Consider the following 27,011-nt stretch of genomic DNA (forward strand, 5'->3'; position numbering starts at 1 on the left):
CCAAAAATGGAGAAGTGACCGCCACCACCACCAGATGAAGTATCTATATGGGGAATACCCTTTTTATCAGATGAGAGAAGTGATATGGTCCTTCTCAAGTTTCTAAAGTAGGCGTTTGGACATGCGATTTCATCTCATGATATGAAATCAACGTTTGGACATGCGATTTCATCTCTGATTTCATCTCATGAGATGAAATCCCAAATCATCCAAAAAGGCATGATTTAGGATTTGAAATCATGATTTCAAAAAATATAAATGTAAAAGTTAACCCATAAGTTTATATTTTGTAAAAATAGATCCATAAGTTGGTAGATATATTTACCAATCATGTTTACCAACCATTTATATCAAATATTAAAATATCTACAAGTTGGTAGTATATTTATAACAAATTTACTCTTACCAATTATGTGGGAGGATTATATTAAAGATTAGTTGCACTACAACTCATGTTCAAATTTCCATTTTATTAAACTAAAGTTTAATATGTTGTATTTTTTATAAAGGCCTTCTAGTAGCGTATTAATTTGTTATGAACTATGACTTGTTCATTTGGTAAGATTGTATAAGAATTGAAAATTTTTTGGTGGTTTTCACAACTTGTGAGTTTTTATGTCTATGAGAAAAAATACAACTTCAGAAATCCAAATTGTATGTCCAACATGATTTCATCTCGTGATTTCATTTCACGATTTCAAATCATGTCCAAACGGCTCCTAAGAGCAAGAGAATTCAAGGGGACAAAAGCATTCACTATGTTAAAAAGTGTTGTTGCATATAGAAGAAAATCACGGTATGAGTTAGCAGAGCAAAGCACTAACAATGGATGAGGTGCAATGCCACATGATAGAACGCATACCTTGGACAATTTAACGGAGGAGTTTAATCCCATAGTATAATAACTAAGATATATTTGAACTTAAAATATAATGAAAGGTATATTTAGCCATTTTTTAATAGTACAGGATATATTTGGCCCTTTTCCGTTTTTTATATGACCAGAATAATGGATTAGTTAATTACCATTTCTATTAGAGCGATAATTAATATTTGTCATTGAGATTTGTTTTTACACCTTATTAATAACTCAACCGCGTAAATATGTATTTGCACCGTTAGTGCATAGCGGAACTATAGTTTTAGAGCATGTTTGGATTAGCTGATAAGTTGTCAATAAGCTATTTTCAACTTTTTTAAGTGTTTGGCTGGTCAGCTTAAAGTCATTTTGTGTTTAAAATAAGCCCAAAAAATTAATTAGACCCGTTTGATTTAACTTATCTAAGTAAAAAAAAAAATAAGTAGGACTACCCCCAATTTATTTTTTTAGCTTATAAGCTGCTTTTTTTAAGCAAAAAAAAAGCTGTTTCCAGCTTACAAGCTCTTAGAGCCTGTTTGGATGGGCTTATGCCTACAAGCTGCAAATAGCTTATAAGCTAAAAAAAAATAAATTGGGATAGTCTAACTTATTTTTTTTAGCTTATAAGCTGAAAAACTGTTTTCAGCTTCTAAGCTACTTTAGATAAGCTAAGTCAAATGGACTCAATTATTTTTTTGAGTTTATTTTAAACACAAAATGACTTTAAGCTGGTCAGTCAAACACTCAAAAAAACTAAAAACAGCTTATAAGCAACTTATAAGCCAATCCAAACGGACTCTTAGTTAGCGGAAGCGGAACCTAAGTTACTCGGACTTGATAGTTTGGGTGTCGTACCGGTGTCAGACACGACATTGACACGGGTAAGGGTATGAGATCTGTGTCGGATCTGGTCAAATGAGATCGGGTGTGTTGAGAAAAAAATTGAGATTTGATTTCCCAAAATGGAGATTTGAAGAGATGGAAAACGAAATACCTTTAATTTCGCTGCTATGTAGTAACAGAGACATGGTTCGTGTTGTACTGCGAAAAAAATAGGGACATGGAAAAGGTTTTGTTGGGGAAGAAGATTCAGAGAAGAACGATGTAGAAGACGCAGAGAAGAACAAAGAAGAAGAAGACGCAGAGACTATTTTGGAGTTGACCACTTTGTTAATTTGGAGTGCTAATATGCTGCCACGTTGCTTCTTGAGAATTAACATTTACACATAAGTACTAATTATTTTTTGTACAATTAAAATTCTATTTTTTTTACACCCTTATCAAAAAATAAAAATAAATAGAATTTTAATCTAAATAATATACAATTATTTAATTGTAAACTAAAGATCTGTATATGCTTTGAAGGCACACATTTTTCATTTAAATAGACTTCATATATATTTTTGAGATGGAAACATTTTTTTTTTTGAGATGGAATAAACTTCATATATATTACAAATAAGTATCAAACTTTATTAATAAACCTAATTATGCTATTTATAAATGTTTTCTTGGAAAAGAGGGACAACATATAAATTAATTATTAGCATGTATTTTTCATAATTATGCATATTTATAGCTATATTTTTTTTGTTATTTTAAATTTAATTTTTGCCGAATTCCCGCACCCGTACCTAGATCCGTATTCCCGAATCCTAAAATTTTGATCATGAAGGATCCGACCTTCGGATCCGTACCTGCATGTCGGACACCCACACCTGAGTCCAAGTAACTTAGAGCGGAACTATAGTTTTAGTTAGAACCTAATAATTTTGACTAAAATCCTATTTTTATTTTTATTAAATAATTCACTTGATATCCTCTCTTGAGCCGAAGGTCTTTCGGAAACAGCCGCCCTACCTTTCAAGGTGGGGGTTAGGTCTGCGTACACTCTACCCTCCCCAGACCCCACTCAGTGGGATTACACTGGGCTTGTTGTTGATATGTACATAAACTCTAGAATGACTTAATTCAGAGACGCTGGGGTCTATATAAAGGTAGTAGTGATAGCAGACTTTCTATGCCAAGCAGAAAGTAAACAAGCTAGCTGTGCTTTCTAAATGCACTCTAATTTGAAGTTTGCATAACAATTGAATAAAGGAGTCATCCAATATTTCCTATAATTATGGCAACTTCTAATCATGTGGATGAAAATGGGCATGATGATGGATACACAAAAGATGGAACTGTAGATCTCAAAGGCAATCCTGTTCTTAGATTCAAGACTGGTGGATGGAAAGCTTGTTCCTTCATTGTCGGTATGCTACTCTCTCTCTCTCTCTCTCTTACTCCCCCTTCCCCCACCCAAACCCCAACACTGGTATATGCACACAATAAAAGTCGTCTCATATTCCAAGTAAGTTGTATTCGATTAATGAATATTTATTTATCATGCCGCTTAATTTTTCAACCAGTCTCACTCATAAGCACAGAAGTAAACATTTTCCAAGCGATATGTAAACACTCTTCGAGCCCAAAAAGAGGACAAGTTTAGTTATGTCAAACTAGCTGCATGAACCATAATAGTCTAGTGTCTTTATTCAGTTTAATTACCCCACTTCATAAAACTGCTGGAAATTTGTGCTCTACTTACCTTCTATCACTTGATCAATCTTTCTTTTCTAGAGTAAAATGGATATAGCTAGCTATTTTAAGGTTTAACCGGATAAATCTCGTCTTCTGATATGTTACCAAATATTACATGTTCCCCGTAGTGGATTCAAAATTTTCAATAATGAATTAGAATTTAATGAAGTAAATACAAGAAGACGCTCAGTGGACTTAAGAAATGGTGTATATGCACACTTTTGTAATTCTTTAACATAAGGGCAGGGGCGGAGCCAGCCCTTCGGATGTGGGTTCGATCGAACTCAGTAGCTTTTGTCCGAACCATATATTAGTATTAAAATTTTTGTCGAACATGTACAAATTATTAATTAATAACTAATTAACTTTAAAGAATCAGAAATCCGAACCCACAAGCTTCGAATTCTGACTTCGCCTCTGCATAAGGGTGTCAATTGACTTCTTGCCCAAAAATAGCTCTGCACCTGTATATCCCTCTGGCTACTTTACCTACCAACAAGTGGAGTACACCAGTTCATTAAACGCTTCAAAAGCTCTTATATATATATACTAGACGGCAGCACGGGCCCAACACTTTAGATTATAGTGCATTTATATGTATATATATATATATATATATATATATTATGTTCAAAATACGATTAATATAATATTATAGTTTGTGCTCCGTATCTAAAATTTTATTATATTAATGTTTGCTATGAACACAAAATCGGCAAATTCATTAATATTTTTTAAAAGAGAAGACTTGTTTAAAAGGAAACTATTTTCTTCTCTTTGAAATAAAACAATAGCAATATTTAAGCATCAGTTGATACTTTCAATTTTAATTCAATTAATTTAAAGGTGTAAAATACTTATTATTTTTTATCAAATTTTGATTTGGACAATTCTAATTCTAATTATTAAATTAATTTTACATGTTTAAAACGAAACAAAGTAGAAATTGATTTTTTATTTAAATGAAGAAATACTATTTTTTAATTTATAGTAAATATTCTCGGTTTAGCTCATTTTACTTGTCATGTTATTTTTTGTATGGTTTTTTAAGAAAACGTCGATTAGAATTATAATTTGACTAATTTACCTTATTGATTATTTGATCTGCATTTGATATTTTTTTTTACGACATTAATTTCTTTTCACATTTATTAGAGTAAGAATAAATATAAAAAAGTAATTAAATTCTATCTTATTTTAAAATATAAATATTTTAAGTATATTTATTTTAGTAAACATAACAAATAAATGACATGGCGGAATAGCAAATACAACAGTTTAATATTTAGATTAGATCTCAGGCTAATATAAAAAAAATAAAAAAATTGTATGGTTTTACTACTTAACCTTTTGAAGAAAAGCAATTTCATGGATTGACACGCACGTGGTAATGAATTCATCATTATTGACTTAATGAGATACATTAAAAATTACATGAATATTGTTTGATTTTTTAATAGGGGGTGCACTTTTTTTTTTGGACATTATTAATTTGCACTATATATATATATATATATATATATATATATATATATATATATATATATATACTATGTTCAAAACACGATTAATATAACATCGTAGTTTGTACTCCGTATCTAAAACTCTATTATATTAGTGTTTACTACGAATACAAAGTCTGCACTTTTTTTTTGACATTATTTTTTTTTAATATGGGGTTCACATTTTTTTTATATTACTTGATTTTGTTAATATGGGGTCCATTTTTTTTTACCGTGAGTTTGGAGATGGTGGGATCCACTTTTCTTGATGTCGTTTAGTATGGGGTCCACTCTTTATGGGGTGTACTTTTTTTTTTTTTGGACATTATTAGTTTGTACTATTTTTATGCATATAATATATATACATATACTATGTTCAAAACACGATTACTATAACATTATAGTTTGTGCTTCGTATCTAAAACTTTATTATATTAGTGTTTGCTACGAATATAAAGTCTACACTTTTTTTTTAAACATTATATTTTTTTTAATATGGGGTTCACTTTGTCTTTTTTATATTGCTTGGTGTTATTTAGTATGGGGCCCACCCTTTTGGACATTATTAGTTTGCACTATTTATATATATATATATATATATATACTATGTTCAAAACACGATTAATATAACATTATAGTTCGTGCTCCGTATCTAAAACGTTATTATATTAGTGTTTGCTATGAATACACTTTTTTTTTTGACATTGTTTGTTTTTTTAATATGGGATTCACCTTTTTTTTTTTTAATTTTTTTATATTGCTTGATTTTGTCAATATGAGATACTATGTTCAAAACACGATTAATATAACATTGTAGTTTGTGCTCCGTATCTAAAACTTTATTATATTAGTGTTTACTACGAATACAAAGTCTGCACTCTTTTTTTTGACATTGTTTGTTTTTTTAATATGAGATTCACTTTTTTTTATATATTGCTTGATTTTGTTAATATGGAGTCCACCTTTTTTTTTCCGTGAGTTTGGAGATGGTGAGTTCCACTTTATTTACCTCTTTTTTCAAAAAAAAAAAAAATATTGGTTGGTGTTTTTTTATTTTTTAATATTGGTTGGTGTTTAATATGTGGACCACACTTTTTTTTAAATGCTTAATTGGTTGGTGTTTTTTTGAATTTTTTAATATTGGTTGGTGTTTAATATGGGGACCACACTTTTAAAAAAAAAAGTATTTTAAGTATGTTGTTGTACAATAATTTCATTTGCTCCCACTAATGGGTTGATACGCATGTGACAATAAATTCATCATTATTGATTTAATTGTTTGATTTTCTAAGAACTTTTGTATTTTAAGTATGTTATTGTACAATAATTTCATTTGCTCCCTCTAATGGGTTGATACGCGTGTGGCAATGAATCCATCAGGCTATATGAGCCCACAATTTTTTTTTCAAAAATTGGAAAACGGATATTAAGTATGTTGTTGTACAATAATTTCATTTGCTCCCACTAATGGGTTGATACGCATGTGACAATAAATCCATCATTATTGATTTAATTGTTTGATTTTCTAAGCATTTTTGTGTTTTAAGTATGTTGTTGTACAATAATTTCATTTGCTCCCTCTAATGGGTTGATACGCGTGTGGCAATGAATCCATCATTATTGATTTAATTGTTTGATTTTCTAAGCATTTTTTTTTTAACATTGTTTGTTTTTTTAATATGGGATTCACTTTTTTTTTTAATATTGCTTGATTTTGTTAATATGAGATCCACTTTTTTTTCCCGTGAGTTTGGATGTGGTGGGTTCCACTTTTTTTTTCTTTTTTTTTTTATTACTGGTTGGTGTTTAATATGGGGCCCACAATTTTTTTTGAAAATATTAGTAGTTGTTTAAAATATATGGGCTCGTAATTTTTTTTTTTTAAATATTAATAGTTTAAAATATGTGAGTCTACAATTTTTTTTGGCCCCACAAATGAACGACGAAAAAGTGCTAACGGACGACCAAAAAGTGTCCATACTCACCTTTCTATATAGTAATATATATATATATATATATATATATCAATGAAAGACATGAGAGATTCTCTAACACTACATTTCACGAAGAAATAAGATTAATCCAGAATTATTCTGGTAGGAGGAGGACCACATCCAAAAAGAAGTAGAACAGAGTTTTGCCGGAATTTAAGGTGAAAAAATTATAATAATAATCATGAATTGGTTCTCCGTGAAAATTTAATAGGTAAGATTGCGTACAATAGACTTTTGTGATCCGATCCTTCCTCTTGTGGTTCGATCCTTCTCCGGAGTTCAGGCACAACGAAAGCTTAGTGCACCGAACTGCTATTTATATATGCTCAAACTATGTAAAATTATAACAATGATTTTTTTTTCAAAACGAAGAATTAATAGAATATATTACACCTTTCTATATTTAGAAACAATTTAACGTTATGAGATGATTTACAGTCACACAAATATTTAAAACTCATTTTAGATCACACATTTCAAAAATCTTTCTTTATTTTTTAAATTTTGTATCAAATTAAATTAAGACAATACGGAGGGGGTAAAAGATATCATTGCTTATTGTGCTTGATTTAAACATATTTTTTGAAAAACTTCCTTTGAAAAACCTTTTAGCACCTCACTTGTCATTTGTCGTGTAGTAAATTGGTTCAGTCACAGCTAATGGCAACAACATTGAATCAATCGACTGAAAAACAAGTCAAAAAATAAAATATAAATATCTGAAAAGATGTTGACAAAAAGAGAAAATATCTCCGAACATGCTCTTTGATGCTTCCAAGTGGATAATTAAGGACCAGTTTGGTAATGAGAATTTTCACTTTTTTCTAAAAATTATTTTACTTTAGGTCATAAAAATTTTAAATATAAATTCAAAAAATATCAAAAAATTTATTTTTACTTTCAATACATTCAAATAATTAAATATTCTTTGTAAAAACTATAACAAAACAACTTTAAAATTCCAAATAAAGTGCCTACTAAGTATCGAAGAGATTTTGAAGATCATCTTTAGACAAATTCTAGTAAGAGTATATGTACACGCTTTTTAAAATCTCTTTTGGGTGTCGTGGGTTGTTCTGACTTCACTCATCCAATAATGCATACACCCCATGTTACTCTATTAAAATCTACGTCCCACACAGTGATAAAGAATATCCCCCACATCTACATTAAATCAAGTAAAATAAATATCTTGGGTTTCTTTTATCTTTAAGAATCAGCTAATTATTACGTCAACGAAACTATAAAAAGTTTTTGAAAAGTCATGTAGTTGCATTTTATCAAGAGTACTACGTAATTATTAAGTGTGGCAGATCAGTTGACGTGATCTTCTTCACCAAAGAGTTTCTGAAAAGTCATGTAGTTGCATTTTATCAAGAGTACTACGTAAGTGTTGGACCCATATTTCTAAATAAAGAAAATGCAGTCAAAATATGGAAATATCTTAAAGGTACTTAGTCTAGTAGTTCTTTTCTTTACATAATTTTCCAAAAGTGAAAATTGTATACTTAAATCAAAGATTAAGATTTTTTTTTTATACCACTGGACAGAGTGTCTAGCGGCCTTTTATTAATAACAATATAAAAATCTTCAACATGAATAAGTACAAGCAAGGGGGGCTAGAACTTACCTAAAAAATCCTAATGAGGTAACGAACCTCTACTAATTAACAAGCCTTAAGAAAATAAGAGTTAGAGAAAATTAGGTATTGTATGATTATCACAGAGTTTATAATACACTCTACGATGATATTACAAATGAGGATACTTAAGTAATGCAAAAATATAAACGCCAAGAGGAAGGTTGAGTTATCAACCTCAAGCTTCCTTTTATATATGTATGAATTAAAAAAGATAGCTTGCCCATCTAAAGTAACCTGAAGTATTTTGTCACGACCCAGCTAGAGGGCCATGACAGGTACCCGGAGCTACCCTACCGAGCACCACCTAACTCACTTGTCATCACATTCAATCTGAATATACACCGTTCTCATCATAAAACCCATTACGAGACAACCTTCATTTACTTCCCAAACATATATATATATATATATATATATATATATATATATATGCATAGGCTCACAATGCTACAAAATGATGCACAGAATATGCACTAATAAGATCATAAGACATCTACTACCCACACACATATATCTACGAGCCTCTACTAGAGTACTGGAATCTTAAGTACGGGACAGGACCCGGCCATGCCCCAAATATGTACACAAAAATATACCAACAAGCGGCAACTCCGGAGAAGTGGAGTGCTCCTATACGACTACTGATAGAGCTCCTAGGTATCCGGTCCGTCTCCCTGTCTACCTGCGGGTATGAACGCAGCGTCCATAAAAGGAAGGGCGTCAGTACGAATAATGTACTGAGTTTGTAAGGCATGAACCATAATGTAGTAAAGCAATAATTAAGGAAACATGAGGGAAAGAGATAACCTGTATATCAAACTGCCCCTTAAGGCGAATACTATGCATGCTTAGCCTTTTAAGAAAACATTTTTCATACATACATAACATAATATCATCACTAGCCCGCGTCCGGGGTAATCATCTCACGCCGCCCACTAGGGGTGACTGCCCGACTAACTAGGCACGGTGTAACTATCATCATCCATAAACCGCCCACCGAAGTGGTGTCTGCCCGGCCAACTAGGCCCGGTGTAATCATACATAAAAATAAGCATGCATGAGAGTCCAATTAAAAGCTATAATTCTATCGAAGTGACGTAAGGTCGGTAACCTCCGATTATGTTATGGAATAATCATGATCGCCATGTCTCACCTTGAAGGAACTAGTATTATGAGGTGAGACTATCAACAATGAGTAATATCAAGAAAATCATGCAATATGATCATTAGTCTCATTATAGCATCATTTCATAAGTTTAGAATCTCGATGGATAAAATCATCATAATCATCGTCATTATCATAGAACATTTCTTATCCCTTTCTCATAGGAAGCTCTTAGAAATCTTTAGCCTTCAACTTTGGGTTATGAGGAAGTCATGGAAATATAAAGGAATCATAGTATAGTAGCCATGCCTTTGAAAGAAAGGGGCTAGCCTTACATACCTTTACGTCTCTTTAACTTTATCGACTAAACGTTTCCCTCTCCAAGCCTACGATTCTACATTCAAGAGATTTTGTACTAAAATTAGATAATTGGAAGCATACTTGAGTCTAAACTAAAATGACTAAGAGCTAACGAAAATTGGGCAACATTTCCTTTGTTCCAACCACTTCCTCCATATGATAAACAACTCCCAAATATTGATAGCAACAATTCCATAATCAAAAGATTATATTCAAATTATACTAAATTCCATCCCAAAATTTCTTTTCATAAACAATCCATAACAGCAAATTCAATACATCCCCTTGTACTCTTATATACAACACTTTCTCAACATCATTACTACCCCTCATAACAAGATTATACTCATAATACGCTAACAATTATAGCTCAAGTTAATTTACACTCAAAATATCATCAATATTCATATTTGAACTTTTTCCCATAACTCTTTCCACTTTTAAGACTTGCTAAACCTTCACATCCACTTAACACAATAGATGAGACGAAGAACATACCTTATTTTTGAAGAATTTCAACTCACACAACTTGCTCTAATACTTAATCCCCACAACTCCAAGTGAAAGCAAGAACACTCCAACGCCCATAAATTAAACTAGGTTTTCAAGGTTGATCTTCTTTTGATTTGATTTGGAATGATTTGGTGTGTTTATGGGTGTTAAGGGGAGCTTAGAGAGAAATTAGGGTTTGATTTTGGGTGAAAAATAAGGCCCAAGTCGTGGAAATGGGTATATAAAAGTTGGGAAAAAAAATTCTACCGCCCTAATTTCTGGGAATCTCGGGAATAGTACGTGTTACTGTTCATCACGTACTTTGAAGTACGTGATACTGTTCATCAGTTAGGGGGCAAAAATTTTAAGTTCTGGAATTTTTTTGCGAAATACGCCCAAAAAGTACGGGACATACTTTTTTGTACAGGCCGTATTTTCCTCCGTACTTTACAGAAATGTGATCTGTCAATTTCATTGGAAAGACCACTTGCTGAACTTTAATTTACATAGGTTATGGATTACATAGGTTTCCGTCAAAAATTTTGTCAAGTTTTTTCTAAATTTTCAACGAACCTATTTTCTTCGATTCGCTTGATCTCGAAACCTTTAAATACTTGTCTAACACTTATTAAAATACTTCCTTGACCTTATAGGGGTATCATGGCCTCTCCGAACTCATGTTAGTTTGCTTACGACGACGCGAAAATCCACGAGGTGTAACATCCTTCCCCCCTTAGAAACATTCGTTCTCGAATGTTAAACTCTTAGGAATTGTACAAAAATTTCGCCAGAGTTTTCCTTGTAACTATACCAGTACCAGCCTGTCACAACAACCCAAATTATAGAATGCCTCACAGGGCTACAACAACAATAACAATATTGGTCACACACGACCAAGGAGTCATCAAAAGAAGCATTACATACCTGGGGACAATGGCGTCTCATCTTGAATTTCTTCTGGGGGTGGAAATAAATGTGAATATCTGGATTTCATATCTTCTTCTGCTTCCCAAGTCATCTCTTCTCTACTATTGTTTCTCCTTAGAACTTTAACTGAGGCTACGTCTTTGGTTTTGAGTCTCCGACCTTGCCTATCTAAAATGGCAATAGGTACATCTTCATAGGACAATTTCTCAGTAACTTGGACATCATCTACAGGCACAATTTTGGAGGGATCTCCAATGCATTTACGAAGCATTGACACATGAAAAATTGGATGGACTGACTCTAGTTCTGAAGGCAGATCTAACTCATAAGCCACTTGGCCCACCTTGCGCACAATCTTGTAAGGCCCAATATACCGGGGACTAAGCTTCCCCTTCTTGGCAAATCTCATTACACCCTTCATCGGCGACACTTTCAAGAATACCCAATCGTTAACTTGGAATTCCAAATCTCGTCGACAATTGTCCGCATAAGATTTCTAACGACTCTGGGCTGTCAACAACCGGTCTCGAATAAGCTTGATCTTTTCTACCACTTGCTGGATCAATTCTGGGCCTATTATCTTTGTTTCCCCTACCTCGAACCATCCAATTGGCGATCTACACTTCCTCCCATATAAAGCCTCAAATGGGGCCATTTGAATGATAGAGTGATAACTATTGTTATATGCAAATTCAATGAGTGGCAAATGATCATCCCAATTACCTCTGAAGTCTAACACGCATGCTCGCAACATATCTTCGAGGGTCTGAATGGTGCGCTCAGCTTGCCCATCAGTCTGTGGATGAAATGTTGTTCTAAGTCTCACTTGAGTTCCCAAACCTTCCTGGAAGGACTTTCAGAAATTAGCTGTAAATTGTGCTCCCCTATCAGTGATAATGGATATTGGGACACCATGAAGTCGTACTATCTCTTTAAGATACAGCTTTGCATAATCTTCTGCTGAGTACGTAGTCCTGACTGGTAGAAAATGAGCTGACTTTGTAAGTCTGTCAACAACTACCCATATAGAGTCATGCTTACGTCGAGAACGAGGCAAGCCTACAATAAAATCTATATTAATCACTTCCCATTTCCAATGTGGAATCTTCATAACTTGCAACAATCCTCCGGGCTTTTGATGCTCAATTTTCACCTGCTGGCAATTAGGACACTGAGCTACAAACTCTGTTATATCTTTCTTCATTACGTCCCACCAATATATGGACTTGAGATCATGATACATCTTTGTCGCTACTAGATGACAGAATAACGGGAATGGTGGGCTTCTTCCAAAATCTGACGGCTTAATCCTGCAACATTCGGAACACATAGCCTGCTTGGATAACTGAGAACTCCATTTGCAGAAATCTCAAAATTTCTATACAGACCATAAGAGTCTCCAGTATATTTTCAAGCAGAAGGAATTGAATCTGGGGAAAAGGCGATGGTTGGAGCTATTAAAAGATTACGATGTTAGCATTTTATATCATCTTGGAAAAGCAAATGTAGTAGCTGATGTTCTTAGCCGCAAATCCATGGATAGTTTATGTGATGTTCATCTAGAGAAGAAAGAGTTAGGTCGTGAACTTCAACAACTATCCAATCTGGGAGTTCGCTTGATGGATTCAGGCAATACATGAGTCACTATTCAAAATCCGGCTGCCTCATCTTTGGTAGTTGAGGTCAAAAAGCGTTAACATGAAGATATGCCCCTGACAAGTTGGGCCAAAATTTCCGTCAAAAATTTTGTCAATTTTTTTCCAAATTTTCAACGAACCTATTTTCTTCGATTCGCTTGATCCCGAAACCTTTAAATACTTGTCTAACACTTATTAAAAGACTTTCTTGACCTTATAGGGGTATCATGGCCTCTCTGAACTCACGTTAGTTTGCTTACGATGACGCGAAAATCCACGAGGTGTAACAATTTTCCTCTTGTCTTCTTCTCCAAATTTGCCAAAAATATTTGATAGTTCATCTCTCTTTCTTGAATTTATTGGATCGTGTTGAAGTTGTTGACACTGTCATATGATTCTGCTTTGCCAGTCGCATTGATAGGTGTCTTGGAACAAATTCCTCAATCACTTTACCATCCCAACAATGTTGCCTTCCATGTGTCTTCTTTTTGCTTTTGTTGCTTCCACTTCTTTGTTGCCTAGGTGAGAGATTCCCATCCCTAGCCACTTTATCAAAGCATACATCCAGCATATTATCTTCCTGATCCTCATAAAAAAATTCATCGCCCAAATCAATAGCATAAGCATTAGTTGGACTAAGTCCTGACACTAAGGCCCCTGACTCACTCTTCTTTGCAATCGCACTTTTAGGCACAAATATTGGAGCTTCTGGACGTAATATGCTTTTCAAGGAAGGAGGTGAAACCTTCTTTTCTTCATCAACCAAATCAGCCCACCTAAGAGCACTTATCTCTTCTTGAGTATTAATTTCCTCATTTACACACTGTCCAACCCCATCCAAACGAGAGTTTCCAAAAACATTCACAATATCCAGATTGTCACCACAGCGTACAGGTGACTTAACACCACATTGGTTCACCTTATCTAATTCATTTAAATTCATGTTTGAATTGGAAAGAGACCTAGCTTTCTTAGTGGCACTATGACTTGGGGACAACTTATGAATAGCCACTTCTTGTTGCAATGACTCTTTTTGTTGGTTCTTATCGGTCAAGCATCTAACTCTATTTGCTGTAAATTGACCGAGAGCAACCTGAATAGTTGTACCAGAGTTGTCGTGCGATAATGCGTCGTATGTATTTTTAACTGTTTGTTGCACTATCTTTTTGATTACCAGGACTCCTATTAAGATGTTCCAGCTGAATGTTTCCAGTATCTGACAGAGGTGCAAAAGCATTTTGAATAGATAAATTTACCTTAGGATCGACACGCAATTGCATTTTCTCAGTCGCACCTTTTTCACAACCCGGAGATTGACTTCGACTGGCTGAGGAAGTACCGGTCGAATTTTTGTGTGCAATCACTGTCCAATTCCCCGTTGCATTATCATTTTCATCTTGCAAACAACGGTGTAAATTTTCAGCATCTTCTATATCACTTGTAACAGTTGGATTCTGCCTCGAATCAACTAGCGACACTTCTGCAACATTCACAATTTTTTGTTGCTGCAATATCTCTCCAGTTTGGGGAACTAGAGCTAACTCTCAATCCTTGAATTTTCTACAATTGTACCTGTTCCAATATCACCAATAGCATCGCTTGTTTCTACAGTTGTTCGCTGCCCAGCTTCAACATTCGACGCAATGCTCCTTGCAGGGTTCTTTTGGCCCTCAACATCACCTTGTGTCTCTGTAGTATCGATGTTTTCATTCTGCCCTATAGGTATATCGTCTGTAGGAACAACAACTTTAGCTAATTATTTCTTGGCATTCAAGTAGGCTCTTGCATCACCTTGGAGTTTTTCAACCAAAAGCCCCTCTTCCTCCGATGCATCAACACTTTCTTTTTGTTAAACCAGCTTCTTTCCCAATAGTCCAAGACATTTACGTTCATTATGTCCTTAGTGCTTACAATGATTGCAACAAAGTGGTAAATTGTCATAGATAACTTCCTGGAGCTCCTCTACGATCTTACCAGTTTTTCCATCCACATATTGTAACCTCACATGATCCGGATGCGTGTCCAAAAGGTCCAAGATAACTTTAACCCTAGCCGTGCTAGGTCTGGATCGAACTTGAGTTGCCTTGTCAATGGCAGTTGGTTTCCCAACTGCCGCTGCAATGGACATTAATGCTCTCCTAGCAAATAATTCTGGTGGCAGATTTGGCAAAGAAATGCATACCGCTGCCCTAAACGTGTCTTCCTTAGGGTTATAGCCAATACTCCATGGGAAAATCCTAAATTGATATTCCTTCCCGTTGAAAGGAAAATAATTCACGATCCTAGATAATGAAGCCACGAAGTCTTCATATTGATCGATCCTCAAAAGAAGTTGCCTTGGAGCAAGCAAACCAATTAAACAATGACCTTTAATGCCAAGGTTTTTTGGCAATATTGTGCGCAACACTTGCAAATCTAGTGCGCCTAGGGATAGTTTCACCGTTATTGCTTGATGGAGTCCCTCCTCTTTAGCAAATTCTTCACGCTCCTCCATTGTAAATTGTAAAGTTGGTATTCCATGAACAAGTTCACTAGGTTTTAGTAACGTTTTTGTTAGAGATGTGGTTGTTTGGTTTTGATTTAAGCGTGATGCATAAGATAGTCGTTCAGTAGGGTTGGGGCCACTATCCTTAGGATTTTGAGAGGGTTCTCCCACAGCCTAAGGCTGGGGAGAGACAGCGACAGCCATGGCTGTCCTAACTCGCCATCGAGAGAGAAGAGAGAGGAGATAGCGACGGCCTTAGGGTTTTCTGTGACTTACCACAAGATAACAAGAGAATGAAGGAATATTTTAATTTAGAAGATGATAGCAATTAAGAAGAGGGTTGTTCGAATGTTTTTAAGATTAAGATTTGAACGTCCAATCACATGAAAAATTAAATGCTATACTTTTTCACACATCAGCTTTTTGGGGACGACGGAATTAATACTACCTTTTCCCTACATTTGTTTTGAGTTCCACCAATCCTCAGTCCCAGCCTACCCAACCATAATAAGTTTGAACAACCCAACAATAATGAGGAGCTTATTAGCCGGCGAACGAAACCAGCTAATAAGTTACATGTTCACGTAGTCCAAATTCTATATATGTATCAAAAAAAAAAAATCTAAGTATCTATTAATATCTAATTATGAACTCAATTATTATTGTATATTATTATGAGGACGCTATAAAAACTCATAAATTTCAAATTCTGATTTAGCCTCCGCTAATTACCATCACAAATCTAACTAGCTACTATCATATTGTAAACAGGTGTTCCTTATTTTTTACTTAAAACTTTTTCTTGTTGACTTATTATTGTTGGCAATTAATGACTTATTATTGTTGGCAGTATATGAAGTGTTCGAACGTATGGCATATTATGGGATATCATCAAACTTGGTAATGTACTTAACAGAGAAGTTGCATCAAGGGACAGTGAAATCTTCAAACAATGTGACAAATTGGGGGGGCACTATATGGATGACTCCTATCTTAGGCGCCTACGTTGCTGATGCCTTTCTTGGCCGTTATTGGACTTTCTTGATTGCCTGTGCCATTTATCTCTTGGTACGTCACTAACCCACACATTATTTGAGATGAATTTAAATGAAGCGACACATAGGTTTTCTTATATACAACTGACCTCATGTCACACCCCGACTTTACTAGGGTGTGATGGGCACCCGACCCCATACTCGGAGCCGAGCGAACCCGCTGACTCTTATTACGTACTTAATTTCCTTAGACTCTTGCATTAATAAGGAGTGGAAAACATAGTAAAGCTTTCAAATTTTTTTTTCATCATACTCAATCAATATAATCTGTGATCATATGAACTTTATAACATCACATAAAATGACACATAGGCTAGTGGAGCCGCTCACAATACCGACATCCTATACCCACGACTCTGTCTGCAAAGTCTCTAACATTTATCAGACATCGTAGCACATGTACTCTGACTCGGTAGCACTCCAGGAACATGTGGAGCTTGCCAACTCTACTGGAATATCTTCTATATTAGCTTCAACTCATCTGGGTGTACCTGTGCGGCATGAAACGCAGCCCCCGAAGAAAGAGGGGGTCAGTACGAGCAATGTACTGAGTATGTAAGGCATGAATAATAACTGTATGGAACACAGAACATGTCATAAGATAAAAGAGTAACCTGTACATATGAGTGCCGCTTAGGCGGATGCCATGCATACTTATCTAGTCATATCATATCATATCATATCATTTCATATCATATCATGTCATAGCGCCGAAATACGTCGGCTCGCCCATATATCCCGCGTCCGGGACGATATCATGTATCATACTCCAACTGATCAGGTGGTTATGCGTCTATAGTGCCTTCTCTTTCCCAATCTTCCCCATATACATGTACATGTATCATGTTCATATATCAGCGTCTATAGCGCTCTGGCCCCTTTTTCCCATTTACATATACGTGTATCATGTACATATGTCAGCGTCTATAGCGCTCTGGCCCTTTTTCCCATATACATATACATATACCATATACATATATCATGTGAGCAGCATGCAGGAGAGCCCAAGAAATGCTATAAGTCCATCGGGGTGACGTAAGGTCGGTAACCTCCGATTATATTATGGAATAATCATAATCGCCACGTCTCACCTTGAAGGAACTAAAATTATAAGGCGAGGCTATCAATAAAGAGTAGCGTTAAGAGAAAACATATAATAAAATCATAAACCTCATATTGTCATATTCATGGTAGGAACATATCGTCAACGTATCTATTGTAGACATTTTCTTATTTTTGACTTCATCATTGTCATTATAAAACATATCCATCGTCATTGCCATAAAAGCTTACAAAACCATAAACCTTTTGTTTTGAAAAAAATACGAGCATTTTTGAAAACATTGACGGGTTATCGGAAAAATAATCATTTCCTTGGGACCATAGACTTCTAACCTTTAAAGACAAGGAAAATATGGAACATCTATAAATTCATAACGTTAGGAATCATGCCTTTGAAAGAAAGGGACGAGCCTTAACATACCTGTTCCACGTCCTATTAGCTACGCTTATGTGTCCGAGCTTGTAAGTCTACATTTAAGATAATTCACACTAATGTTAGCCTTTTCATCGTACACTTGTGCCATAATTCAAATTATACTATTTTATATTCTGCCGAAAATCGGGCAACATCTCCCCTGTTTATATGCCTAGCTCAAATTTTTAATTCAGCAGCCAACAACAACAACAACAATACCAACATCAATTATAATGTTTTCAACTCCAAAATATCTCATAAAACAGCCCACACGCTGTTTTCCAACTTTCATAACTAATTAACTCAGTATACAATTATTTAATCGCGTATTCTTCGTAAATAAATCGGTATTAGCACAAATAGAAAGAGATTCATACCTTTCTCCCTTTAATATTGCTTAATCTCCACTTTTCCACGCTAAATTTAGGCCACCACACACTGTTATATGATTCTGCACCAATAATTATACGCTACCCGGACTGGAATTTGGAATTTATACCTGGTTTGGGCAAAAATTTGGTGGAGAGTTAGGGAGAACTCTCCAGATTTTTGGAGAGTTTTTTGGGGGTGTTTTTCGTGTTTACAACTGAAAATGAGGGGGGGTTTCCCCCTTTTGATAACGTTTAGAAGCTGCCAGAAACTACTGGAAAAATGCTCAGCGCGTTCGCGCTGCCTTCTGGCGCGATCGCGTAGGGTTATATAAACTCCTTCTGCGCGTTCGCGCCCCCTTTGGGCGCGTTCGCGCAGGGTTAAATTTTCTGACTGGATGTTCGTTCAGTAAAACGGTCATAACTCTTGATCCCGATATCGTATGAGGGCCCACGACCTATGGTTAGAAAGCTCTTTCAATTATCTACAACTTTTATTTCCGGTGGTTTTCCCAAATTCCAAAATTATAATGCTGTTTTTACCCTTTCAAGTCAGATCATCCGAAAACGTTTCCTTAAATCGTCCTTTTGGAGGGCTTATGCCCATTTTTGGCTTATGGGTCCTTCTTAGGACTTGCTCAACTTTCCATATACTACTCGTATGTATCTTCATATGTCCTTTATAAAACTTTGACATGTGGGCCCACTTAGCTTGCAGCAACGAGGGCTTTTCGTCAATTAACATATGAACTAATTTACACCATATGGTCTCCAAATGTCATATATATGCCATTATTACCTTCTTATAACACAACCTTCATTCTGAAATTGATTTTCAGATTTTTGTTCAGCGCGTTCGCGCCACGTTGGGGGCGTGTTCGCACCACGTTGGGGGCGCGTTCGCGCTGTAATTGGCCCTTTGGCCCATTCTAAGTCGTCTACAGTTTTTGGTAACGCAAAATTTTTCCGGGGTGTAACACCTCAACTCAACTCATCTAGGATTAATTAATTAATCTGCATTACTTGTTGCTATTGTGTAGTACTTATATGTATTATGGTTCTACTAATCTAGTATGTATAAAAGCTGTGTCTACCTGGGGGCGGACCTAGAGTATATACCGAAAGAGGGTCTAGTCGAATTTCCTTCATAATATATATATATATGTTGAATCTCCTTGGCTTATTCCTATGTGTATTTTATTATATTTTGAATCATCTTACTGAAATTTCTGGTTCTGCCACTACGTTTATCATGTCATAAAAGAAACAACGCAACACCGATATAATGAAGCATCAATAAAGTCATTCAAGTTAGACAAGTTTTATGCAGTATTATTCACTAAAGTTATTACTATTGTTTATTTTGTATCTTGAGTGACTTTATCGGTACAAAATAAACATAAATGACTTTATTATTGGATAATTTGGTATAGTTGATTGACCAATCGCTAGTGCGAAATATGTCATAACTAATTTTCCAGCCTACAATTATATTGAAAACATAATCTCCATATGTTATTGAGTTTTTTTTTTTTTGTTTTTTTTTTTGAGAAAATTTATGTGATCGATTGTAATGGGGTGTAATTTCCATATACCAAACTTGTTGACTTTAATGTTAGCAAATTCATGTCCAATTATCGGTAACATGATTGGTCCACTCAAGATGTACTAATTGGATAGGAGGTTTTACTCATCTTATTAAGCTATCAACATTAAATATTGACTAGAGTGCATGAATGGTCATGCTGATAATTTATTTTTATTTGCAACTTGATAAATGACTACTTGATGAACAACGTGATCCTTGACTGCTAGATATGACGTGATTATCAAGACGATTAGTATAAAAAAAAAAAGATGAAATCACCAGTCATGACAAAAGGCAATATAATAGTACTAGCTTTTTCTTGTAGTTGGCATTTGTCAGCTAAGTCCATTGGTGACTCTAGAGAGAATCTATTTTTGGAATTTTGGATACATATATCTTTTCTTTTCTTTCTTTTGTTTTCTAATAAACAAAATAAAAAAAGATGAAATCACCAGTCATGACAAAAGGCAATACAATAGTACTAGCTTTTTCTTGTAGTTAGCATTTGTCAGCTAAGTCCATTATTGACTCTAGAGAGAATCTATTTTTGGATTTTTGGATACATATGTCTTTTCCTTTCTTTCTTTTGTTTTCTTCTGCAAGTAGCTTTCATCTAAATTATGTTCAAAGCTGGTGCGGTAATCTAGAAAATTAGCTTAAATTAATCTGGTTTGACTGTGATTTTCTTGGTTGTAAACATGATAGACATTAGTTTGTGTCTTATCAAGACATTTTGAAGTTTCATGAGATATATATATATATATATATATATATATATATATATATATATATATATACTTAGACGGCTAAGCCCGTGCTGTGCACGGGCCCAACACTTTAGATTATAGTGCATTTATGTGTATGTAGTTGTTTTTTAATATAATATATATATTATGTTCAAAACACGATTAATATAACATTATAGTTTGTGCTCCGTATCTAAAATTTTATTATATTAATGTTCGCTATGAACACAAAATCGGCAAATTTATTAATATTTTTTAAAAGAGAAGACTTGTTTAAAAGGAAACTATTTTCTTCTCTTTGAGATAAAACAATAGCAATATTTAAGCATCAATTGATACTTTCAATTTTAATTTGATTAATTTAAAGGTGTAAAATACTTATTATTTTTAATCAAATTTTGATTTGGAAAACTCTAATTCAAATTATTAAATTAATTTTACATGTTTAAAACGAAACAAAGTAGAAATTGATTTTTTATTTAAACGAAGAAATACTATTTTTTAATTTTTAGTAAATATTCTCGGTTTAGCTCATTTTACTTGTCATATTGTCTTTTGCATGGTTTTTTAAGAAAACGTCGATTAGAATTATAATTTGACTAATTTATCTTATTCATTATTTGATCTGCATTTGATGTATTTTTTTACGACATTAATTTCTTTTCACATTTATTAGAGTAAGAATAAAAATAAAAAAAGTAATCAAATTCTATCTTATTTTAAAATATAAATATTTTAAGTATATTTATTTTAATAAACATAACAAATAAATGACATGGCGGAATAGCAAATACAGCAGTTTAATTTCATGGATTGACACGCACGTGATAATGAATTCATCATTATTGATTTAATGAGATACATTGGAAATTACATGAATATTGTTTGATTTTTTAATAGGGGGTGCACTTTTTTTTTTTGACATTATTAATTTGCACTATTTTTATGCATATATATATATATATATATATATATATATATATATATATACTATGTTCAAAACACGATTAATATAACATTATAGTTCGTGCTCCGTATCTAAACTTTATTATATTACTGTTTGCTATGAATACAAAGTCTGCACTTTTTTTTGACATTGTTTGTTTTTTTAATATGGGATTCACTTTTTTTTTTTATATTGCTTGATTTTGTCAATATGGGATAGTATGTTCAAAACACGATTAATATAACATTGTAGTTTGTCCTCCGTATCTAAAATTTTATTATATTAGTATTTGCTACGAATACAAAGTCTGCACTCTTTTTTTTGACATTGTTTTTTTTTTTTTATATTGCTTGATTTTGTTAATATGAAGTCCACCTTTTTTTTCCCGTGAGTTTGGAGATGGTGGGTTCCACTTTATTTACTTTTTTTTTTTTAATATTGGTTGGTGTTTAATATGGGGACCACACTTTTTTTAAAATGCTTAATTGGTTGGTGTTTTTTTGAATTTTTTAATATTGGTTGGTGTTTAATATGGGGACCACACTTTTTTTTTAAGTATTTTAAGTATGTTGTTGTACAATAATTTCATTTGCTCTCACTAATGGGTCGATACGCATGTGGCAATAAATCCATCATTATTGATTTAATTGTTTGATTTTCTAAGCACTTTTGTATTTTAAGTATGTTGTTGTACAATAATTCCATTTGCTCCCTCTAATAGGTTGATACGCATGCGGCAATGAATCCATCAGGCTATATGGGCCCATAATTTTTTTTTTCAAAAATTGGAAAATGGATATATATATATATAAGTATTTTAAGTATGTTGTTGTACAATAATTTCATTTGCTCCCACTAATGGGTTGATATGCATGTGACAATAAATCCATCATTATTGATTTAATTGTTTGATTTTCTAAGCATTTTTGTATTTTAAGTATGTTGTTGTACAATAATTTCATTTGCTCCCTCTAATGGGTTGATATGCATGTGGCAATGAATCCATCATTATTGATTTAATTGTTTGATTTTCGAAGCACTTTTTTTTTAACATTGTTTGTTTTTTAATATGGGATTCACTTTTTTTTTAATATTGCTTGATTTTGTTAATATGGGATCCACCTTTTTTTTTCGTGAGTTTGGATGTGGTGGGTTCCATTTTTTTTTTTATTACTGGTTGGTGTTTAATATGGGCCCATAATTTTTTTTAAAAAAATTAGTAGTTGTTTAAAATATGTGGGTCACAATTTTTTTTTAAATATTAGTAGTTGTTTAAAATATGTGGGCCCACAATTTTTTTTGGGCCCACAAACGGACGACGAAAAAGTTTGGTGCCTCACGACGAAGAAGTGAGGAAACTCACTCTTCTATATATATATATATATATATATATATATATATATATATATATATATATATATATATATATATATATATATATATATATATATATATTAAACTGAAAAATTAGAAGTGTTTATGAGGAAAATAAATAAATAACATATATAGTACTATTTTCGTCCCATAATAAGTGTCACTTTAGTCAAACACTCATATTAAGAAACCAATAATGCATTGTAAAATTTACTAAATTATCCTTCTATAATAAAAATAAATTATTTCTTCTTCTTGATTAGAGCATACACAAGTAGTAATCCTTTTGACATTGAGAATCCAACAATACCAAATTACAATGTGGCTTTTCCAATCATCATTTAGATGTTACTCTAACTTGTAAGTTTGTGTCTAAGGGTAGAATTGGAAAAAGCTAGCCAATTTATGTTTTGGTTTCCTAAAGTGACACTTATTATGAGACATTTTTTTTTTTATCTAAGGTGACACTTATTATGGGACGGAGGGAGTAGTATATAATTTTATTGGGTATCCTTTTATACTAATCATTTGCAATAGGAAGAGCGTGTAATGTGTAGATTAGATATACATCACGAGTGTTAAAAAATTGATATTTAACTAGAGAAAGATAAAAAGAGACCGGCAATTACTAACCAAGTTTTAATCCTATGCTAGCTGACCTCAAGGATTTCTCGATTATAAGATTTAAAAGAAATACCACTTTACGATGAAAAAGATTGCTAAGAAGTCTGAGGAGGAATGAATAGGTCCCAAGGGCTCTTCCTACATCAATTGGTTGACAAGGCTAAGAGCACGTACTTTTGATGAGGTCCGACCAATGATTTTTTTTATTTCTTGACTTGAGAACGAATTATGAAAGATGTTAAGGGGGCTAATTGATCTGTCATATGCATACTGATGGGCCAAGTATGTCATAAGAGTTCTAGGAATTTGTTTGGCATCTCGAAATTGTAATATTCCTATTAATGATTATGCCAGCTCGATTATTATTGCATAGGTCACTGCTAAAGAACGTGAATTCCCAACGTACTTTTCCTCGGAAATCCCATATTTCTAACAACATTTCGATAGGAACGTCCGTCGGAAATTCGCATTTTTTTAGTAGCATCTCAAGTGTAGCCTTTTAATTTATAGTCTGATTAACCAAATTTCATTACAATTGTCACAGGGTATGTCTCTACTGACACTAGCAGTATCAATCCATGGCCTAAAGCCGCCTCCTTGTGCCCATCCAACAGCAACTGACTGCAAGAAAGCATCCACACTTCAACTAGCTGTGTTCTTTGGTGCACTCTACACCTTAGCCGTCGGCACTGGTGGCACGAAGCCCAACGTATCGACGATTGGCGCCGACCAATTCGACGAGTTTCACCCCAAGGAAAAAGCTCATAAACTTTCATTCTTCAATTGGTGGATGTTCAGTATTTTCTTGGGGACGCTCTTTGCTAACACTGTGCTTGTGTACATTCAAGACAATGTGGGTTGGTCCCTTGGATATGGGCTTCCAACATTGGGCCTTGCTATATCAATAATGATATTTTTGGCTGGATCGCCTTTTTATAGGCATAAAAAGCCCAGAGGAAGCCCATTTACTAGAATGTTCAAGGTCATTATAGCTGCCTTAAGGAAATGGAAGATTCAAGTCCCTAGTGACCCAAAAGAGTTTTATGAGCTTGATTTGGGAGAATACACCAAGAATGGAAAAGTTAGAATTGACTCCACTCCTACTTTGAGGTTTGCATATAATTTTAAAAAAGATTTTTTCCTTTGCTTTTTAACTCGACCCATTAAAGGAGAAGGCGAGCGTTTGAACCCGAGATCTATGGTTAAAGATGTTGGGATCATATCCATCCTACCATAACCTTCAGTGATAAAAAGAATTAGTTATAACTAACAGAGTAAGAGAAATTTATACAAACAAGCTAAAGGTTACCTTATTTTTTTTCAGAAGTCACACTTACTATAAACAAGTACTCCATTTATTTCAGTTTATGTGATAGTAGTATTTTACTAGGCACAAAAGTTTAAGATATTAGTTGACTTATATAATATATTAATGAAGATAGAAGAAAATACATAATAAAGTGCGATTAGTTTAATGATTTTTTTTTTTTTGACAATTGTAAAAGTTGTGTAGGAGTAATATGGTATAAAAAATTCTTGAACATTTCAAAACACAAAAGAGTGTCATATAAATTAGTACTCCCTCCGTCTCAAAAAGATTATCCTCCTTTTCTTTTTAGTCTGTCCAAAAAGATTGTCCCCTTTCTATATTTAAAACTAATTTAACTTTATGAAATGATTTATAGCAACACAATTATCTAAGATTTGTTTTGGACTACACATTTTAAAAATCTTCCTTTACTTTTTAAACTTTGTGCCAAGTCAAAAGTTTTTTTGGGACGGAGGCAGTACTTGTTTTGTTATAAGTATCCAATAAAGATTATATGGGCCGTTGAGCCTGTACAGCTAAATATTTTTACAAGAAAACACACACTAAAAAAAGACAGTAATAAAGAAGAGGAAAAGAATCCCGAGAGTATTTTGCATTCCTTTGTTCTTGATGACACAATAATCATGTAAAACATTTTGATGCAGGTTTCTGAACAAAGCTTGTGTAAAAATTGATACAACTGATCCATGGATGCTATGTTCAGTTACTCAAGTGGAAGAGACTAAGCAAATGCTAAGGATGATACCGATCTTGATTGCTACATTTCTTCCAAGCACAATGACAGCTCAAATCAACACACTTTTTATCAAACAAGGCACAACTCTTAAGAGAGACATTGGTAATTTCAGCATCCCTCCGGCTAGTTTAGGTGCTTTCGTTACCATATCGATGCTAGTCTCCGTTGTGCTCTACGATCTTTTCTTCGTGAAAATCGCCAAAAGATTGACAAATAATCCAAGAGGCATTAACATACTTCAAAGAATGGGAATTGGAATGGCTTTCCATATTGCGATTATGTTAGTTGCATCATTCGTTGAGAGACATAGGCTTAGTGTAGCCAAGGACCATGGCCTAGTCGAAAATGGTAAACAAGTACCATTATCCATATTCATTTTGCTACCTCAATTCATTCTTATGGGAACAGCTGATGCATTCTTGGAAGTAGCCAAGATTGAGTTTTTTTATGATCAAGCACCAGAAGGCATGAAAAGCCTGGGAACTTCTTATTCAATGACTAGTCTTGGTGTTGGGGGTTTCATTAGTAGCTTCTTGCTTTCAACGGTTTCTCATATCACCAAAAAGCATGGGAATCATAGAGGATGGATCCTAAACAACCTTAATGCCTCTCATCTTGACTATTATTATGCGTTCCTCGCCCTACTCAACTTATTGAACTTCTTCTTTTTCCTTTTTGTGAGCAAGTATTATGTGTATAAAGCTGAAGTCTCGGACTCACTGGCTGTGCTAAGGCAAGAATTGGAGATTGGATCGAGACATCGGGTAACTAATAGCCAAGAAGCTTCAACCAACACACAGGTTGCTGGCTCCACATTAGCCTCCTAACTAACATACATCAGTTTTCTTTAAACATCTTTTCTGTTTTTAGCTAGGTAATGTACTATATGGCTAAGGCTTGGATCTTCCAAAAATGCCGCTGCACCAGAGTCATATCCTCCAAAAATGCAGCCTCACCCTGTTGGATCCTCCAAATGTTATGTATTTTTGGAGGATCAGACACTGATGCATCAGTATTTTTTGAGAATCGGAGCAATATAGCTATATGGGGCAGTAGTCTTGTTCACCTCCTTTCTCTTTGTTATGATTTTCACACGATTGTAATGGTAATCAGTTAAATAATTGTTGTTTCAAGATATGAAAGTTCATTTGTATTTTATTGAACAACATTTTCAATTC

At 33.9% G+C, this 27,011-nt stretch overlaps 1 protein-coding gene and 1 long non-coding RNA gene across 3 annotated transcripts; one reads left to right on the top strand and one right to left on the bottom strand.

Annotated features, from left to right (window-relative positions):
* Positions 1-2,853: 2,853 nt before the first annotated feature.
* On the top strand, positions 2,854-27,011 carry LOC132610290 (protein NRT1/ PTR FAMILY 5.2-like). 2 transcript variants are annotated; one of them, XM_060324599.1, is made up of 4 exons: positions 2,854-3,117; positions 16,440-16,657; positions 24,312-24,877; positions 25,742-27,011. In XM_060324599.1, the coding sequence occupies exons 1-4, from the start codon at positions 2,985-2,987 to the stop codon at positions 26,658-26,660; spliced, it is 1,836 nt and encodes a 611-aa protein (XP_060180582.1). In that variant the 5' UTR covers positions 2,854-2,984; the 3' UTR covers positions 26,661-27,011. The 2 variants fall into 2 exon arrangements, with proteins under 2 accessions (XP_060180582.1, XP_060180583.1); XM_060324600.1 differs by lacking the exon at positions 16,440-16,657 and having other exon boundaries at positions 2,980-3,117.
* LOC132610291 (uncharacterized) lies at positions 17,007-19,147 on the bottom strand. Its single transcript, XR_009571107.1, has 3 exons — positions 18,499-19,147; positions 18,128-18,174; positions 17,007-17,135 (listed from the first exon to the last, which is right to left on the bottom strand). It is a non-coding gene; the product is annotated as an uncharacterized LOC132610291 (long non-coding RNA).

This window comes from Lycium barbarum, chromosome 9 (genome assembly GCF_019175385.1).
Source record: "Lycium barbarum isolate Lr01 chromosome 9, ASM1917538v2, whole genome shotgun sequence".
NCBI lineage: Eukaryota > Viridiplantae > Streptophyta > Magnoliopsida > Solanales > Solanaceae > Lycium > Lycium barbarum.